Genomic DNA, 21,343 nt, shown 5'->3' on the forward strand with positions numbered 1-21,343 from the left:
AGGCTGTTTTTTTCTGATCGATCTGTTTTTAAACAGCATGTAATTGATTTAAATTATTCACAATGAGATTAAAAAACGTTTTCATGCAAAAGCACAGTGATATACTTCTATATGTTAGATATTTATGAAGTTTAAATATTTTTATACACTGCATTAACTTTTACTGGAAAGAAATTAGGCTTTGTTTGGTATTTACTGAAGATTATATTGTCTGACGTGCCATGCTAAAGTACAAATGAATTAATATGGCACAGGCCATTTGTAAAGTTTTGTATTCAGTGTTTTTCCTGTGGATTTTTCTTGAAAAAGTATTTTAGCATGAATTTTATTTTCTTCCTGACTTTTCAGAAGTTTTTCTAAAATTAATTGTGAAGTAAACTATACTGAGACATCAAAAAGACATTTTTCACACTTATGGTGAACTTTTTCTCAGTGATAGTTAGTGCTGAGCAGCAGTAGTCACTTCAGTTAATTGTGTAAGCTGTCAGTAATTATACAAGTGTTAAAAAATGATCATTCATGTTTAGTATTTTTAATGCACATATTATACTTCTTAAGTTTTGTAGAATAGGGACTTGTATACATTTATCACTACTTACATAGTTTTATGTGTATACATCATCATCTTGATTCTTTCACAGATTCTAATAATAAGACTTTAGGTGTGCCTTGGTAATTTTGTTGACATACATAAAATGGTTTGAAGATACATTTACTTTAACATATATATGAACAGAACTTTCTATTTCAGTTCCATTGACAACTATTAACATCAGTTGCTCAAGTTTTTATTCTTTCGTGCAAAACTCATGAAGAATACTTCCACAAACTATCATAGTATTTGATCTGTAGAAACTCTGAGGCACAAACCATACATAATCCATAAGTAATCTTACACTTATGAATAAACATTGCAGGTTATTTTTCATTAAAATTGTTGTAAGTACCTTAATTTACCCAATAATGACACTTGAGAGTATGTATGTTTACTTAAGTTTCAGCCATGCACAGTAAGCATATTTCTTGCAAGGGTGTTCATATTTTAATCTTTTGGTTTTTCAGTATTAATTTGTGTAAATGTAACTTTCAGGTCCAATTACAACTACACAGACCATATGGGGAGTGGTTGTGATTGTTTTTGGTATCACCATGATTTGTTTTTTCATTCCATTGTTTATGTTCCTGGCTATCTGGGGTAGTAGGAGTTCCATTACTACTACAACATCTTACTTTGAACCAAATGAACATTGGCCAGGAATTAATGACAGTGGGATTTGCTCCTCTTTATCTGATCCTGAAGCAGCAAAATCCAGCAAATCTGACCAAAATGAATCCATGCCAAGCCCAACAGATGCATCAGCAGCTACTATCAGTAGTGAGAAAGATTCAGGAACACCAACTATGGCTACTTTTAGTAGGAGAGAAAAGGTTCCATCCAAGACTCATGATAAAATGAAATTAATTCCTGAAACTTCTCCAGACAAATGTGAATAATAAAAATTAAAACCATTTATGTACATAGTTTGTTTTGAAACTGAGTGATTTGTTTGTTAGAGAAGATGTCATACACATAAGTACTTTTAAAACATAAAGTGTAATGTTAGAGGATCATTTTTTCTGGGCATAAAATTTAACTCAGGAAAGTGGAGAATGTTGTATTCTTTTATGATATTTTAAAATTCTAGCATCTCAATATTTTTATAGTTTAATGTATAGTAACAAAAAAATTACCACAAGTAAAACTATTTTAAGAAGTTTTATTTTATAATGAGAACTGGTCTTGATAGGGTAATATGTTTGTTTGAGCCATATGGCTTTTAAAATATTTTAAAAACTAAGGAATACTGTTATTCTCTATGATTGATGATTGTTGTGAATAATTTTTTGCAAATTATGATTAGGCTGAAGTAGGACATATACCTTGTTTAAAATCTAATTATTTTCTATTTGTTTAGCACTGTATTAATAATTAATTTGCAGCTCCTGCTATTATTTAACAAAGTAGATTATTTTAAGAATAATGCAATATCCAAAGTAGTGTAGTGGAAGGTTTTAAGTTGAGAGAGAAAAATGTATTTATCTTTTCAGGCAAAGAAAAGTAAGACAACAAAAAATGAGTGGCAGTTAACATCAACCATAATGAAATGAATAGGATAGATGAAATAATAGTACAGCATTCCTTCGAGACTTCAAATAGAGAACTATGAAATAGTACATATTTGTCTCTGAACTATGTGACTGGTCACTCAAATTTTATATTTGTACAGATGTTTGGGATAAAGCTTTGAGGTGTTGTAATAGTCTACGTATATATTAAGATATAAACAAACAGTATTGGTCTGATATATATTTTTATATTGAAACATATCCAGTTTCACTTTGTATAAATCATGTAAATGTGAGGAACATTACCAATAGATATGTAGATGAACATTTTACTGATAAACATCACTTTTTCTTCCTGTTTTATTACAAACGGTATGGTAATTTTTTTTTTTTTTTTGCTTTTTTTAAATAGATATTACTGTGTTGATATTTGTTTTGGAGAAACTCATTTTCATATATTGTTTCCAAAAAAAAAAAAGAGAGAGAGAGAGCTGGTTAAACATTGGAAACCAGTAGGCCTAACATTTATGTAAACACCAGGCAATTTTTTTTTTCATATTCCTCTTTATTTCTCGATTTTAGACTGTAGAGCAAAGTTGTGTAAAAGTAGAATTTCAGATCTGTCTTTTGCCTTCTTCAGCTTGTTGAATGTTAGCACTTGTTAGTTGGGCTGGATGAGGAGACAAATGCTTTCTTAAAACTTATTTATACGTATGGTTACATCTTAGATTAATGTGGTTCTTATCCCAATTCATCACCGTCTTCCAGCATTTGAATCACCAGTTTTAAAGTATGTTACATACATTAATATATGTTGATACATTAACATGCTGGTTTGAATATTTCTGACTTTAACAGTTGCATTATGCAGCCCAGTGAAATTTTCTCTGCAGACTTTTCTTAGCTGTTAACCATGAAACCTAAATACAAAAATTTGTAAAAGTTTAATAATTGCATTGTTAATGTAAAAATAAAAACAATTTTAATACTTTATGTAATATAGTTTGTACAGTAGGACAGCTTAAGTGCAATTGTTATGTACGATTTTCATTCACATGCTTCCAGAATTTGTTTGTCATACTTTTGGTATTACCATATGGTATGTTTATTTTATTTTTTACTTTAGTTTTGGGACTTTCTAGGAAGGGTAATAATGTCTAATAAGAAAGTAAAAGGGCTAGAAGTTGCTTTTATATTTGTTAATGCTATATATTCATTATATCTGTGAAGGATTAATAACTTGTTTACTAAGAAAAAAAGAAAGAAATCATTGTCTAGAAAATAGTTCTCAAGTATAAACAACTATGATTATACTAGAATATTTTATTCTTACAAATGTGTATTTAGAAACTGTTTGTGAGAAAGTTATTTGTATTGTAAATTTTATTTCATTGGTCTTTTATATTAGTTAATTTCTTTAGCATCATTCATTTTTGTAAAGTTTTTATTAGATATCATTTATCAATCATTTTCTAACAATTCTCTTTTGCAGAAATTATGAATGTTGAGTATTTAGTAGGAAACTTGCAATTTAGATAGAATTTAAATTTATGTACAACTTTTTCATGTATGAATTAACATCTGCTCTACACATTGCACAAGTGCATGAAAGCTTTTTTATTTTACCTATTCAGCCATCTTGGGAAAATATGGATTTCCTTGATCAAGGGTTTTTCTCTTGTTCAAAAACCTCTTATATGTATTTTTAGATCCTTTACCATTGAAATTATTGTGATAAGACAACTAATTAATAGGATATAACTTAACTATATGTATCAAACATAATTCATTCTATAAATAATATAGAGTAAACATGGTACAGTTGTTTAAGGGGATTACTTTAAAACAGGAAACATCACCTGAAACAAAAGTTAGTTGATATTCATAAAATAATTTTGAAATTACCCAAGCATTTCTTATTTATTGCACAAGTTTGTGAAGCCATTATCACAAAATTGTGCTCTTCATTGCAGGGTCAAGAGTGTTATGACATTTATAGTGAAATTTCTCTTTTCTGTTAGAGTAGCCCTAAAGTTGGTGATAAGTTCTGTTAACAAGCTGCCTTCCCTCTCATCTGTTGGTTCAAGAGTAGGGAAAGCTAGCACAGACGGTTCTTATGTAGCCTTGTATAAATTTCTAAGACAATTTTTAGAAAGTATTTGTATTCTCAAAATCTATTACTAAAAGTATCTACACATAATTCGTAATTGTGCTTCACACATACAGAAACAATCCCTAATGTTGTAATAAAGAAACATTTTTAACACTTGTGGTAGAACAGTTAAGTGAAGATATATAAATCACCATACAATGTGTAATAATTCAACAAGTTAGGAAATCTTTGATTCATATTTTCAGCTAAATTTTCTTGTAATAATTCAGTAAAATCTACAGGACATTTCAGTTTAAGATGGAAGAAGTAGCTTACAGGACTTGCCAAGTGAACACTTGATTTTTATTCTGTTCACTTTTGTAACTGCTGTAGGATTTTTTCTCTGAGAATGATGCAAGAACTGAATGTTTAAAACAGTAAAAATAGGTTAAATTTGCCTTGTGCCAAATAATTGTTGCAGTATATTTTATAAAAGTAATATATCCTAGAAATTGGAAGGGGGAAATAAACTGCAAAAGGACAGGTTGGAAATAAGTGTGTAGTGTTAATATATATATTTTTGGTACAACAGAAAAATGTACATAATTTAATGAAAAAGTAGACTCTTAGTGATTATGAAGTAATGAATGTGCATAAAGACTAACAGTGAGAGTTTATCTTCCGTAATCCCTTTTTACATCGCATTTCATGTTGGCTCCACGTTTTCTGATAACCTACATTTAAACTGCCATATTGTTAATTACTTTGGGGAATGTTTCAAATCTACCAGCAGATATTTGTCCTTAAGCTCATAAATAACTGAAATCATGGATTTAACAACACTTCTGTATAATCTTACAAAAACAAGTCTGGTGGTGATAAATTAGTTCAATCTGGAGGCCATTCCTCATCCTTATAAAGAGAAATTACTCATTTTTGAGATTTTTTAAGATGATAACTTGTTTGTGTAGCTGTATTGAGGGTGTTATTCCATCCTTCTAGAACTTGTGTTCTCATGTGAATACTTTCATTTCTTCATCAAGACTGTTTGCATATTCCAGGAAAGTAAAATTTCTGGTTAACCATGACTGTTCATCCTCAGAAAAGTATGAACCAATGATGCCAAATCACTCAATAGCCACTCAAATAATGATATTGAGAACAGATCGTAAAGTTTCCTCTACTGCATTATTGCAATGATTCTTAGTTCCTTAGAACTATTTATAATTCTTGACAAATGAGCATGACATTCATTACTTTTTTAGAAAATCTCCATCACTCATCACTGTTTTAGAGAAAAAAACACCTGCTAAAATCCAGTTTGCATTTTTGCTCTGGAGTTAGTTCACATTATGTATGGATTTGTAAAGGGAATGCATGTAATTCAGTCCAACGAATGTGGCAAACAAACGTTTTATGAATTGTTTGTCTCTTCAGATGGTCTTCAGTCTATGGGTGATGTGTTTCTCATTGTTCCTACATTTTTAGCACTGCTACCAGTTTGCCTTTCACTGATCACGAACAGTATTTATTGCAAGAAACTTTGTCCCTGTCTCTGAAGTAGTTCTCTTAGTTGGTGCTTCTACATCACCAAAATGTCTGCAACAGCTGTGGTGTATCTGCTATGTTCAAACTTCAAGATTTCCCCCAAGACAGAAAATAATAAACACATAAAAAACAATACAAGTAAGTACAACATACATGCATAGAAAAATTAAAGCTAATTTTAGAAAATTACTCAGGTATAATTGTTTTTAAATGTAATTGTAAAATCTGCTATAAATTTGCATTTTGAGTAAAAAAACTTAAATTCAAGAAAGTGTTCAAAATGTGTTCCAAGGTTTAAGATAAAAATCTAAGTGTGTAAAGTATTTATCTTGGACATCTTTCTTTTCAATTAATGTGTGAAATATATTAAAGTGCAATTACTATATCATAGCTTCACATTGTTACATTGGGCACAATTTAAAGAAACTTAATGCTGACTGCACTGAACGGTGGTGTATTGTTTTTATAGGAACATTTACTATCAGTTTGATGGTGATGTATGAAGTTTAAAACTGTAACATACCTATATCAGTACTATAACCTAGGGTTTATTTAATTTAAAAATCATTTTGATGTTCACTGTATTTTTAACATCTTTTCCAAACAAAGGCCTCTTCATTACATGCTTTTGAAAAGAGGCATTTACAGTCATGCTACTGTTGTATATATTTATTCAGTATATAAAAGTAAATTAGAATGTAAAGTTACAGTAAAATTAGTTTTTGTCTAAACCAGTTTTTCCAAACTTTGAATTATGTCCCCTCCTTCACATTAAAATCATTTTCTCTACCTGTTATTTTTATTTTAAATGTGTGCTAGAGGTTAGAAAACACTGATCTAAATAATATTAACATATGAACTATACATTCCTTCCTAGCATGTTGAAATTAAATTTATTTATAAGATATTAGTACTGTGATGCTAAAGTGTTAATAAAACTGAGTCAAGAAATAAAAGTTTATTCACACACATTTTAAGAAAAATTAAGTTTCTGTTGGTATTATTCAACCATTCTCACTATCACTGATGCAAAATAATTTTTATTATAAATTTACCACCAAAAACTGGCAACAGTATGCTTCACATGATAGGTGGAGTGGAAGAGTTCCAGTTAGTTTTCTACCAGATTTGTTCAATATGAGAACTTTTTAATGAAAATCTTACAAATATTTGATAGCAGAGGACAAAAATAAATATTTGTACTATGTTTGTAAATATTAAATTTAATGTATACAATGATTAAAACTTAAGTATTCTGTAGTATTCCATGTAGTTCCACAAACTCTACTGAAATACTGTACTTAAAATTCTGCTGTTACCTCAGTGTTATAAAAAATCAACACCAAGAAAGACCATGAATCTTATGCATCACCATCCTGTAGCTAACTATAATTAATAGAAGGGATCTCCCATAAAATTGACTTTTGCTTGTCCAGTAATCATAATGTAAACAACTACCACCTATTTCCTTTAATTTATTTATAGATAACATCTTCATTGCCTCCTTTAGAGAAATGTTAACAATAAATATCATCTGATCTGTATCCTTAGAGAGAAAACTTTTGTAGTTAACTCCAAAAATTCTTCTTTAGATGTCTGTTATTTGAGTTTTTACAGAGTATTCATTTTAACACAGAAACAACTCAGGTTATTATCAAATTCAATAACAGTAAAAGGTTAGAACTTATTATTTTAAGACTTAAAGGAGAATTAATGACTCCAGTGTTGGTTTTATACATAACTATAGAACTTGAGAAAAATGCTACATTTTTAGTTATTTTACTTGTAACATTCATTGTAACTCACCTATATTCTGTATAGCACCTAAATAAGATATTTCACCCCCTAGTATTTTATTGTCTTGATCTAAGTGTACTTAAGTCAAGAATTCATGTGTTTACAATATAAAAATCTTTAAGCATAAGTAACATTTTCTACTACAAAATACAAATATAAACTGTTTGAATTATGTCTACAAAATAGGCAATGTGATAAAATTAATATAAAACAAATGGAATTTTTCTAAAAGCTACCTCAGATAGTCCTGAGCATCTTTAGAAGTAGCTAATTATTCTGTTTAATCACATGAACACAAATCTATTTCAAGCTATTTTAAAATAAACCATTAAGTAGCTTTATATTATATTAAACATAAATCAGTGTCCAAGATAAATTTTGACAATAAGTGACAGACTTGTTGCAGATACTTAAATAATGAGTGCTGAAATACATTGTCAAGGCTGGTGTGATTATAAGCTTATAATGCACTGGGGTTCATCCACATCTGTTGTCAATATACGTTTCCTAGAATTATTCTCATTTTAGGCTATAAATGGTTAAGTAAATTCAACACTGAATTTTTGTTTTCTAATTGTTTCAAATGCACCTTTTGTTTTTGGTATGTCCTCAAACCGGCAAACCTCAGACAAAAAATTTGATATCCTGATTTGGTATGTTATATAGTTAGTGATTTTGGTAAGATAGGTTCAGTAAGTACACTTCCACATGTACTATTATAAGTAGTTTTACTAATGAAAAATTAAGAAATTACAAACTACCCTCCCCCCCCCCCAAAAGGAAGAAACTAAAATATTTCATTACTTAAGGCAAATTATAGATCGATAATGAACTAACCAATAAGATACAGTTACAGAACAATTTAGTATTCCAATGTAAAAGAACGTTGTAGAAAAAAAAAAAGGTATGTCAGAGTATTTGTCAGTAAGTTATGAACATTAAAGTTTCTTCTCACAAAACTTCACAAAAACATACTTAGAATTTTTAAATTATAAAACAGTCAGGATGTTTTAGTCAATACCATGATTATAATTACTAAATAAATCTAGTTTTCTTGAAAATATGTACCATCATTAATATAGCAGTAACCAAATTTATATTGATCACACTAGTGACTTCTAGCCACCAATAATTATACTGCATGTTGCTAACCTAATTCAAGACTAGAATACATTTTCTCTCACCTCAAAAGTTAACTTCAAACAGCATCATTATTGTATTGACAAAAATAAATAGTTACCCTTAATTATAAATAAAGGATTTTATAAACACTTCTAGTTAGCAAAGATTTATCAGTTAATTTGGAGTTGGTTTAATGCTACATTAAGAGTAGTTTCTTTAAGGATGGATGAAATATAGCAAAATAAACTAAATTTTTTGCATATTAATCTTTTAAAAGTAAAACTTAAGTTTGAAATTAAATGTAATCAATATTCTGCCAACAGTTTACTACCAGAAAATAATAAAAAAACACCCAGTGATATAATTTTGTTAAAGTAATCATTAAACAAGGTAGAACATCTTTAATAAACACTACAACCAAGTTCAGTACATAAACATTAAACTTTGTAGTTGTTCCCAAATAACATCAGGCATGGCATATTCACTACTACATGGCAGTGATTACATTTTTCTACTAATAAAATATTCTTCAGTTAATACATTATTAAAAGTTTTAATACAAATAAGAACACAACCTAAATAAAATCATGTCAGAACATTATATAATTATTATACACTTCAACATTCACTTAAAGCTCATTCCATCTTTATAAAAGAGGATGTGATTTTTGATCAACCTAACAATTATTTTGATGTGCCAATTAAAATAAGAACATTTTGAAATTAAGTACTATCCCAAATAATGGTTTTGTAAAAAAAATGCATATCAAAAGGTTTTTGTTAATTCCAATTAAACCATTGTTTTCATCTAAATCTTTAGAAAGTTTTTACACTGGTCAAGTAATCCACATTTCCCCTTCTCTTGCACTGATTACAAAACAGTTCATTTGCATCAAGTGCCATCATATTACAAACAAAAACTATGTTATAAATAACATCTTGCACAAAAACTTTAATTCACCCCAGTCTAACCTACATATATTACAGATTTTGATTCTCAATATACAGTTAAAGGATTGATATAAAAACTTGCATAAGTACAGTAACACTATGGCAACCATTACCATGATATGTATCCTATAGAACCACCTAGGTATAATTAGTTAATTAAAAATTCTCACTAGACATTATCAGTCTGCTTATATCCTACATTTGGCTGCTACTCTACTGCTTTCTTTAAGAGAGTCCTGAGAAGGGATATATAGTGTGGAAAGTTGGAATACAGCCATGAGTACTTTTGTTAGAAAGCCAGGTGTGCTTTTCACTTGTTCAATTGGCTCTTACCTTATAGGAACATAATCAACTAGCTATTTAATGTATTCAATTAACACACCCAGGCTTAACTGACTTCTATGCTCGGTTGTTTGAATGTATTTACTTGTTTTAATGCAGAGGGCTTTTGTCTTTCTAATGCATGATTCATACTTTAGCATTATTCAGTTTTATTAGACAACCTTCTTCAGCATGATGGGATATTACAGACAGATGTACATTAGTTTCATGTATCTGTTATGCTTCTAGATTTCAGACTTTTTGGTTTCTTCTAATTATTGGATTCTGTAAGCATAAGGAATATTGTGAATGTTTCTTTTCTATTCACTGTTTGAATATAATCTGAACATTTGTTAAATCAGTAAATAAGAAAAAACTAAGGATGAAGCAGGAATAAAAATAGTAACAAACAAAGCCATATTAGTTTAAAAGTCTCTCTGAAATCATGCAAAAGATATAAAACAGCATAAGCAAGTCTTAAGAAACCTCAGTACAGTGTAATTGCAGTTAGTATTTATGTCAAAACAGCCAAACACCCAAAAAAGAAAAAAAAAAGTTACAATTACGAAGCATAAACAAACAAAACTGTTTTCTGAATTTTGCACAAAGCTACACGAGGGCTATCTGTGCTAAACAAGACTAATATTGATTAATCTACAGTAGCCCATCACGTGAAAAACTGACAAAAATTAAATAATGAAGACCTATGAAATAAAAAAAAAAACTTCTGTAAACAACTAACTGATGACTTCCTGTTAATGTAGCAGAAAAGTAACACATCCTGGATACCCTTCTTGAAACCATTCACACTTTGCTGATTCAATTCAAACAATCTTTTGCAGAGCTCCCTGAAGACAGCAGATAAAACACAGGGTATAAACTAACTAACAATAAACACATTTGTTAGAGACTGTTCTTACGAGATTTGATTTTTGCTAATTACTGCAATATATTCACACAACAAAGATGTTATAAAAGTATGACATTCAAGGTACTATTACAGAAATATAATATATTATAAAATGTGTGTATATACACACAAAAATATAGTTAGAATACAAATATTTAGTAAAATACTACAAAACTATTTAAAAGATCAATCTAGGCTTATTTTCCTGCTACGAAAAACTGACTTCTTGTTGAAAACAATCATCAGCAAGATACCTTCTGTTAAGATTTACACTGACTACATAAACCACACATTGTATAATGAACTTTTATACTAGACTAAAATAATAAAAATACTCTTTCTTCTTTTGATAATGGATTATCATTACAGGCAATATATTTAAAATATTAAATTGTTTATTATAGGTGTGTGTGTGTGTGTGTGTGTGTGTGCAATTTTCATGAAATTATATACAATAATTATAAACTAACCTTTCATATAATAGAAACCCTGAATTTCAGCACAAATGAATGGATTTTATCTCTTACAAATTAATCATTATCATTTTTAGACAATTCCTTTTCATATTGTTTTAACTGTTCCATAAATCCAACATTAGGCTTAATGAAAGGCCTTACACTTTTTACTTTATCAAGAGCCTCATCAAGACACAATTTTTCTCTGTTCATCAAATAACCAATAATAATTGTAGCTGAACGAGACACGCCAGCATTACAGTGAACCAGCACCCCACCCTCTTGCAAACCATCATCAATGAACTGAAAACATCCTTCAAAAAATATCCGAATGTTAGCTTCTGGAAGGTCTAAAATGCTGATTCGTTTATAGATAAATTCTTCCTCAAACATGTTTGGAACTCCTGTAGCTATATTTAAAATATGTGTTACATTCATCTGGTGCAGAAGATTTAGGTCTTGAGCAACATCCTGAGATCCTGTACAGTGATAAAATAATTATTACATTACTAATTGCACATTTTAAAAATACATAAATGAAATATGATTTGTTAGCCAAACTAATTAAAAATGATAACCTTATACATATATATGACTAAAAATATGCTATAAAGTATAAACAATATAAAACCTCATATCTGAGGGAAGAGGGTACTTTTTTTTTCTTCTGCACACTAAAAATAAATGGATTTTTATATTGTCTCTTGAAGAAACTGGAATACAAATAAGCCCTGTTTTAGCTTACTATCCTTGCTACTTACTTCTGTTAGCATGGGTCTATCCAATGCTGCCCACAGAAATCTTTGGACCTGAAAAAAGCCTTTTGTTTTGGCACCCTCCCACAAAAAGTTCAGTTCACATTTTTAACTAAACCCTTTTCACACCAGTTCTTCACAGTAATATCAGCATGTAACTTATTGACATGGGTTTCAAAAAAAGGATAGCAAGGTTTACCATCCACAGTTGTTTTAGCCTCTTTAAAATGCTTGACCACAGGACTAGTTACCCATTAACTACTTTTATTCAATATCTACATTAAAGGATTTTAACACTTAGTCATTCTGTTTCACTACTTTTAATCATTTTCAGCCAGATATTGGCAGATAGCACCTACTACTATGTTTTGGGCATGAATAAACACTGGATTATACAGAGTAGCCTCAGTGAGACAAGAAAGTTATATAAATATTTTAAGTGCTTAAATTACAAGTATGCATATCAAAGAGTTAAAATACACAAATTCTTAATAAAATGCTCGCATATTACACATATAACAGTTCAAAAACATAAATGTGCCTCCTTCAAGTGATGTTTTTTGGTTTTTTTTCAATTTGGAGTCTGCTTACAAAACTTAACATTATGACATAAGATAGCACACTTTCCAATTTTTGTTGTTGATATACTAATGAAAAGAATGGTGGTAATTATTTTAGCATTCCATAAAGGCAAGTAGAGAAATGGATAATCTTAGTATCAACCTGTTATGTGCACAATGAAATTATGTGCCTGCCATAAAACATGACTGCAAGAACCAGGGAGTGAATTAAAATAGAATATTTATTTTTGAAAGTATTAGAAAAAATTTAGAAATATATGCAATGTGCATCTCACACTACAGTGTAATAAAGCAAAAATGATTTATGTTTCAAATACAAAAGTTTTAGTTCACATTAAATGACTATGAACTAAAAGATTCACATAGTAATGAAGTACTTATAAAAACATGGCAATTTATGTTTGAAGTTTAATCAGTGGTAAAATGATACAACTGTAGCCAATTTAAGAAAAATGTGCACATGTAACTTTATATAGTAAAACTGTCAAATTAAGCAAGGTACATACAATGTAATCTCTAACCTATAAACAATCTTGGTATCACTTCTGCTACAAACACATGCAAGTCAGGTTTTATATCACTCCAATAGCCTAGATCTCTCTCTTCTTTCATGGGAAACCAGTTGTGACTATTCCTCTTCTCTAGCAAATAACTTTCATTCTCTGTAGATTTTATGTTTGCTGCCAAGTATTTACAAGATGAGAGTTCCTGTAACTCTTGTAATAAATTCTGCTGTTCCATAATAGCAGTGTTATTAATTCATTTCAATCACAATATTCTGAAGACATAAAATACAAAAAATATATTAATTAAAGAAACTGACACATGAAACTAAAACCCAGCCTGTACATAAAAAAACTAATTCCACATATTGCTTCAAGATTTCTAACAGAAATATACATTGAATAATTTATGTTGGCAAAAAAAGACACCACTAAAACAAATAGATAATAAAATGGTAATAGATAATGGCAAAAGTGTTAATTATTTTAGTTTAAAATGTTAGAAAACAAGGCTTTGAATAAGTATAAATTGTGAGATTACTTGTCAGTTCTTTTACACTGCTGTTGCCTCCCCCTCCCCAGTTATTTTAATGATTAATAGTGGTGGGCCAAGTCAACTGTAAAGTATCTTTGAATAATTTCACAAGGTAATATAGGTTACAATTACATTTAGTTCACAATTAGGCTATTTGTAGAATTAATAATAGTTGAAATAACAAAGTTTTAAAAGTATAACTATGTATTTAGGAAAGAATGAGAAATTTTATCATCATATTGCATACAATTCACTATTCATTAAATCTAGCTTACTTTTTTTTAAATACACTGTCCTCCTAAAACTTACTGGCTGGTAGGATGTTGTTGCTTTACAAATGGATCAGTTTCATTTGAGGAATTGTCAAATGACATAAATGGCATTTAATTATAACAAATGAAGAAGGTGTATGTGAGTTATCATTATCTAAATCAAAAATACAATTGTGATGGGAATAACCCTAAAGGTGTTGTGGAAGAAATGAGTCTAGGTGTTTAAGTTGATAAATCTCTTAATTCTCAATTCTGAGTTGTACTTACAGAAATATCGTGCACATCTAAAGAGACTATTTTGTAATATAGGTCATTCATTGGGCCTCATTCAGAGTACTGTATTTAGCTTTGTTTCTTTTTCTTAAGAAAGACATCACATTGCTGAAAAAGGTGCAAAGAATTATTACTAGTATGATACCCGAGATACAAGGGTGGCCATAAGTAGACAGAGTAGGGTCTCTGATTTTATTTTCTCTTGAAAAAATTAGTGAAGTTTTCAAGATTATTAAAAGAACTATAGCATCAGTGCATAATTTTATTTAGCAGTGAGAATGGCAAGACAACAGGAAACAAATACAAGCTCTACCATGGTTAGAGTCACCTTCAACTTAGACAATTTTATGGAATGGCCTTTGGAATTGATTGTTTTCATACTTGGTGGATGCAGTAAATTTTGTGTTACCTTATGGTAACAGTACTTTAGTAATTTATCTTTTAGGTGTGGAGTGAAGAACAACTAATTTACAAAATTCCCAAACTTGTTTTATAATACAATGACTTGGGCAGTACATAAACTCAATAATCACAAACTAAATTTTAATAACAAACTCCAGCACAAAAAACATTGTTTAACATATGTACTGAGAAGGTTTAAAGATCTTGCCAACTTGTTTTATTATATTTTTCTTAATTAGTTATAGTTCTATAACACAAAAGAAATTAATTTCCTTCTCACATACTTTCATTTGTCAAGTCATATTTTTAAAACTTCATCTCCCACTTTATTAAACTTCTGTACATTGTAGGGATCACTTTTCTTCTACTAATTTTCATGTATGGTTATCTTCAAAGACAACTAACTCCTCTGGAGACAAGAGAAAATTTATATAAATGTAATAAACTACATTTATTATAGGTTCTAGCTGCTGAAATTTGATATATGTTCATAAGAATAATCCTAGTTCCAATTATTTCTAGATATTCTCACTCTCCAATCCCACAGTATCATTTTGAGGAACTGAAATTACTGTTGGAAGTTCATTTGAAATTACTATTTCTAATTTATTAATACATTTCTTTAAAAGTACATAGCACACAGTTTTTGGTTTTTATCCAACAGAGTATTTCAATCATTTTAAAATATCTAAGTCACCAGATGAAAGTTGATTAAAATGACTGCTGCTAATTTATTACTACATTTTCTTGCACACCTCATTGAATAATTTTTTCTTTTAAAGTTTTTAAGAGATAAAGCATTACTCCAGATAGTCTTTCATGTGTTATTTCATTCCTGTGGGCTTGAATAATGTTGCTAAAGATTATAAAGCTTTCTTTTTAATTTTTCATTTCTAAAGTTTCAGGTACCCACTACCAGTAGGTATAACTTACCACTAAAACATGTTTATATCTTCCAATCTGCATCTGATTCTTCAATACTTTAAAAGCTCAAGTAGAAGTGTTATAAAAACTTTTAAATATCTACCTTGACATTCTATCAGCTCCAGCAATAACTAACCAGTTTCTCCAGATGTGTTTGGTTTGCCATTATTTCAGTTGTAGCTAGCAATGTTTCTTGAGCAAATTTAGAGACCAAGGTCTGGATTTTTTTTTTTATTTCAAAATTTAATGACTTTTCAGGATTTGCATGCTTTTCAAAAAGCAATGTTTTGGTTGATAGAAACTAATATCATATAAAGATTACATTCTTAAAACATTTATCTATGCTCATAGTTATTTACTGGGCTCAGATATGGTTTGGTGAAGTGTAACTTTATTCATCTAAACCATTACACTTCACAAACACATACACACATATATAAAAATCCAGATGGCTAGACTGGATTACTATTACAGTTTTTGACACATAGTATTATTTGTCATAATAAGGAACACTTTAGGCACTTGTGAATAAAATAAAATAAAGGTACCACAATGTTTTCCAAGTAAAGTAAAAATTTAAGAAAATTTATAATCATTATAGTTAATGGAAATTGAGCATTTCAGAAACAATTTTTATTAACATACCAAGTATATTAATTTCCTATGGGGGTTAATAAGTAATGTTACAGAACCAAGACCAATACTTTGAATGGAAAAGGATGTGTATACGTGTAGACAGTTTTTCACTCTTCATATTAACATATTACTGTCATACTGTTCTACAGTTCAACTAAATTATTCTACAAGGGTTGCTACAAAATATCCCCATCAATTTCATCAATCAGGATTACAAATTTTAATATCTCTAAAGAATGAAGTTAGAATATAATGTTGTGACCAAATATCCCTTACTTTAGACATCTTTTAAGCAAACATATCATCTAAACATACATGGTACATCAATTTATTTTCTTATGAGCCTATATAGCTACCTTTATCAGCAAGTCATTCTGTCCTATTCCAGATACAAAAAAAAAGAAGAAAAGAGTGTCCTCTGGTTGTGAATGAACAATTATTTTCCAACTGCTTATTTAAAAAAAAAATTAAGTTCATTGACAGACTTATTTCAAAAGAAACTTTTATGACATTTCTGTGTTCTATATCCTATATTACTTGTAAATTGTACTGTTTCTACCAAAGGTTATTAACTATATGTAAACTGGTAGTCTCATAATATTAGTGGTTCCTTGAAGTGACTGCAATAACTATCACAGAATAAAGTACAAGGTAAGTAACATACTATAATGCTGCAAATATTTAAAATAATGGAAGAAACAACAATAAAAAGATAAAAATGAGTGGTAAGCTAAGCTGTAATCAAGAACAAGTCTTTAATGACAAAGACCATTTTAAAGAGTAATAAGAGGTTAAACTAAATTACCAAACTGAAAACTTGAAAGAAAGCATAACAAAACATATCTGTATCCTTCAGTGTTAAACAGATGATATATTTTTTAAGTAACTGTCATCAATGATGAACATTCTGCATTAAAAACACAAACAAAAATCTTGCACACTACAGCAATCACCAAGTTTCCTAAATTTAAATAACTATAATTAATTTGTGAAGCATCAACCTTTTTTCTAGGATTGAGATATTACATGGATGATGACCAACTGTAACAGAATAATTTGTCAATCCCTTAAAAAGAAAGAAATGTTCACTTTTAAATTCAGGCAGAATTAAGTGCTGCAAGAATTGTAAAGCATGAAAAATAAAATTGCTCATTACACATTCAGTCCATAGTCCATATACATTGTGTATAAACTAAAAAATAAATTCACAAGTGTTCATTTTAATAACAAAAAATAACCCAAAAAACAAAAGATCACACTTTCTAGAATAAGACAGTCTATGGAAGGACTTCAGCATGCAGCGAACTAAGGAAAAAAAACAACTGATTTTTACTCTACTATTTTGTGAAAATGTGGGTTTATGTGTTTTGTTTTTCTGGGGAAGGGGTGTATAACTTTAAAATTAGATTTTCAAAGAGGTCTGTAACCCAATAAAGGTTAAGAAACACTGGTGTAGAAAATAAACACACTTTATATTGATATTTGTTAGTGTGGTTGTAAAGTTTTGATTAGCAAAATAATTTACAGATCAGTTATGCTTAAAGTGATAGTTTTGATACACCTAAAAACAATTACCTAAAACACATTTCTTCAGTATTAACAGAAGCAAATAAGTTTATATTAAAGAAAACAGAAATCACATCTACATAACAGAATACAAACATCAAAATGTTACCATGTTTGATAAAATAATAATTATCTGGATAAAAGTATAGTAGTCAAGTAATGGATTCTAACAATTATTTTGTTTAATTTTAAGATTAGAAGAAAAATTAATATTTAAAAAAAAGTTGGTCACATTAATACATAGTTTTAACTGCTTAAGACAACGTTTCAATAAAAGTAAAAAATGTATAAGTGACGGGATCTATGCCCGAATCAATTTATGTTACTATTAATATTAGTTGAGTATTAATATTAAGATTTTAAGCGGTTTGACTGTGAAACATCAGTTACAACTGTAGACTGGGTAACTGACAGCGATTTGCAAGGCAAGAATACAAAATAAGCAGAATAAACTCAAACAAAATAATTTCATATTTCTACTTTTGAACATGCAACTCAAATTGCATAAATCACGTATTTTCTACAATGCATACAGTTAACTTAGCATAGAATATCGTCTTACGTGCTTTCTAAGATTACTGTAAACATCACAAAATCGAAAACATTCTACCTCTCTTGTATGCAGGAAAAATGGCCTTGTGATATTGTACAAACCACGAAAAATTTGCAAGAACCCTCATAAAAAGGCAGGATTGTATATTTGTAGAGCTTAGACAATTTTTTCTTACTAATTCGCACAATTACTGAACACGATCTAGTTAGTGTAATTATAGGTTATACCACGTCATAAAAACGTGATGCACGGGGTTATTGATGTGTTTTCGAGTTGAAAATAGTAAAAACAAAAAGGCCAACATAAGGACGCGAAAAACTTCACAAAACAACTTACGTTACGGTTACAGTACAGTAGTAGTGCCCATTGTAGTATAAATACAAGCTGTAACTTCTGTACTTCGCGAGTCGAACACAATGTGTATGCCTATCTGAATAAGACCGTAAAGGTAGCACAATTACACTGAAATATGGAAAATGGTGAACTAATTTTATCAACAACAAGAAAAAAAGGTATGTAATCTAATAGCTGTATAAATAGCACACAGATGAAACAAATACGACCACAGAACCCCTTAGTATACCATAATTTCACATTTCAGAGCTAATTGAAGTAAATAAATTTTGCGAAATCAAACTGGACTAATTAAAAGACAGAAAAGTGCAGTTAAGGCAATCAATAAGGCAGAAAAGCGACCAAGAACAATAAGATAACCTAAAAGTGTTACTAGTCTATACACTGGAAATATAAAATGAAATGTAAGTCAACAAAACTGTAAAGTATCTTTTGAGTTGGCCCGGCATGGCCAAGCGCGTAAGATGTGCGACTCGTAGTCTGAGGGTCGCGGGTGCGCGCCCTCATCGCGCTAAACATGCTCGCCCTTCCAGCCGTGGGGGCGTATAATGTGACGGTCAATCCCACTATTCGTTGGTAAAAGAGTAGCCCAAGAGTTGGCGGTGGGTGGTGATGACTAGCTGCCTTCCCTCTAGTCTTACACTGCAAAATTAGGGACGGCTAGCACAGATAGCCCTCGAGTAGCTTTGTGCGAAATTCCAAAACAAGCAAACAAATCTTTTGAGTTGCTGAAGTACCCTTCTCCTGAGTGGAAGTAATTAAGATTAATGATTAATTAAAGGTTATGATATAAAAAGTTTCTTCCTTTATACATAATTGTAACGACTCAAAAACGCCCATAAGTACTGCAAAACATAATATGTGAAACCGAAAGTTTGTGTGTATCTCCACATGAACTCAACAAAACTTCATGCCAAAACTGGTGATAATTCATCGATAGTAGGTGAAGTAGAAGTAAAAAAACACCGCAAAATACAAAACTGAAAATTTGTATGTATCTTCCGGTAGACCCATAGAACTTCTGTACCGATTTTGGTTTTCATGAAGATCCATGCATACCCTACGAAGTAGTTACTTGGACATGCAACAAACAGTACAATTGTTTTACATAGATTTTTCAATTTAAAGTCTCTGCAGTGAAATAGATTTGGTTTTAATAAAAACGTTTGTGGTACAACAAAAAAAGCTTAATTCAGAAGCAATTTAGGATTAAAATCGAATCGATATTTTTACTTTCATGCTAAATTTTATGCACTGGGCTCTAAGCTACGTAATTCAACTATGCGTTTTTACTTTACCAACACTTACTACACTTACAAGCTTTCATAGCACCATCACCTCTTACGCCCCCATGAAACCCCATTACTAAAATCGTAGTGGGCAGACAGTAATCGATTCTAATCAGTGATGTCGAGAAACCCACTTGTTGAGAAATTTATATGCAAAAACGGCTCGTTTGGGTTGAGGAAATATTTTACATAGAAGAGCGAACAACGTTTCGACCTTCTTTGATCATCGTCAGGTTCACAAAGAAAGAGGTAACTGACCGGAAACTGATCCGATGTTTAAAAGGGGTTGTGTAACTGAGTGTCGGAATGTAGAGGGCGGTATTAGATGTTTGAATATATAATTTTATTTATTTTATTATATTAATATAGGTATAAAGGCGTTCCTTTATATTGGTTTATTTTGAGTTTAAGTTGTTGTATAAGTAAGGCTTCTTTAATTTTGCGTTTGTTTATGTTTGTTTCTTTATTTAGTATTTGAGTGTTTTCTAGGGTTATGTTGTGTTTGTTTGACTTGCAGTGTTCGAAAACGTGTGAAGGTGACTTTTTATGTTCTTTGAATCTGGTTTCCATTTTTCTACTTGTTTCTCCAATATAGAAGTCGTGGCAGTTATCACATTGTATTTTGTAAATAATGTTTGTGTGGTGTTTGTCAGTGTAGTTTTTACATAATATAGACCTCAGTTTTGTGCCTGGTTTTTGAATAAATTTGGTATTAACTGGAATGTCATATTTTGTTACTAGTTTTTGCCAAATGTTGGTTATTTGTTTGCTGATGTCAGGAATATATGGTATACAGCAGTATATGGTTTCATGATTTTTTGATTCGTGAGATATATTTACTTTAGTTGGTTGATTTTGCTTTCTGTCTAGGTGTGTGCGTATAATGTTTTCTACGGTTTGTGGAGGAAACTTATTGATGTTGATGAAGTATTGTTTTATTTTGTCTAATTCGTCGTTAATTTTATCTGGTGAGCATAGTTTTATGGCTGCGTTTATTTGGTTTCTTAGTATGTTGAGTTTTTGTTTTGTTTCATGTGCTGAGTCCCAAGGAATGTATAGTCCAGTATGGGTGATTTTTCGGTGGATTTCTGTTTTGAATTGTGTGTCGGTTCTTGTAATTTTGAGGTTAAGAAATGATATTTGATTGCTTTCTTCCTGCTCACATGTGAAGTTAATGTTAGGATGTATAGAGTTAATGTGATTGAAAAAATTAAGTATGTGTTCTGTAGATTTGAATCCCGCAACCGTGTCATCTACATATCTGTACCAGTATCTGGACTATACAGGGGCGTAGATTTTTTAACCCGATAGGGGGGTGATTTTTGCAACCACTTATGAGGACTGTTCAATTTGCAAATTGGTAATATCTGATTACGTGAACCTGAAAGCTGTAAACAT

General features: G+C 30.1%; 2 protein-coding genes across 35 annotated transcripts in view; one reads left to right on the forward strand and one right to left on the reverse strand.

Moving 5' to 3' along the window:
* The window catches only part of LOC143246223 (abnormal cell migration protein 13-like), a 30,267-nt gene extending 22,670 nt beyond the window's left edge, over positions 1-7,597 (forward strand). For 3 of the 10 annotated variants that reach the window (XM_076492523.1, XM_076492527.1, XM_076492528.1), the window contains exons 5-6: positions 1,091-1,486; positions 2,089-3,373. In XM_076492523.1, coding sequence (XP_076348638.1) covers positions 1,091-1,486; positions 2,089-2,102 — 410 coding nt within the window. In that variant the 3' untranslated portion in view covers positions 2,103-3,373. Of the gene's footprint in view, positions 1-1,090 lie in introns of all 10 variants that reach the window. The other 7 variants (XM_076492525.1, XM_076492532.1, XM_076492530.1 and 4 more) reach the window with 6 other exon arrangements.
* On the reverse strand, positions 2,651-20,237 carry LOC143246224 (dual specificity protein phosphatase 19-like). Of its 25 annotated transcripts, none has more exons than XM_076492542.1 (6): positions 18,639-19,936; positions 16,540-16,630; positions 14,908-15,032; positions 14,216-14,329; positions 13,160-13,367; positions 2,651-11,781 (listed from the first exon to the last, which is right to left on the reverse strand). In XM_076492542.1, the coding sequence occupies exons 4-6, from the start codon at positions 14,264-14,266 to the stop codon at positions 11,378-11,380; spliced, it is 663 nt and encodes a 220-aa protein (XP_076348657.1). In that variant the 5' UTR covers positions 14,267-14,329; positions 14,908-15,032; positions 16,540-16,630; positions 18,639-19,936; the 3' UTR covers positions 2,651-11,377. The 25 variants fall into 25 exon arrangements, 24 of the variants coding, with proteins under 24 accessions (XP_076348657.1, XP_076348652.1, XP_076348663.1 ...); XM_076492537.1 differs by having other exon boundaries at positions 13,160-13,370; XR_013025861.1 differs by lacking the exons at positions 14,216-14,329; positions 14,908-15,032; positions 18,639-19,936 and adding an exon at positions 18,360-18,632 and having other exon boundaries at positions 2,651-3,026; positions 9,730-11,781; positions 13,160-13,370; positions 16,540-16,562.
* Positions 20,238-21,343: the final 1,106 nt, after the last annotated feature.

This window comes from Tachypleus tridentatus, chromosome 3 (genome assembly GCF_004210375.1).
Source record: "Tachypleus tridentatus isolate NWPU-2018 chromosome 3, ASM421037v1, whole genome shotgun sequence".
NCBI lineage: Eukaryota > Metazoa > Arthropoda > Merostomata > Xiphosura > Limulidae > Tachypleus > Tachypleus tridentatus.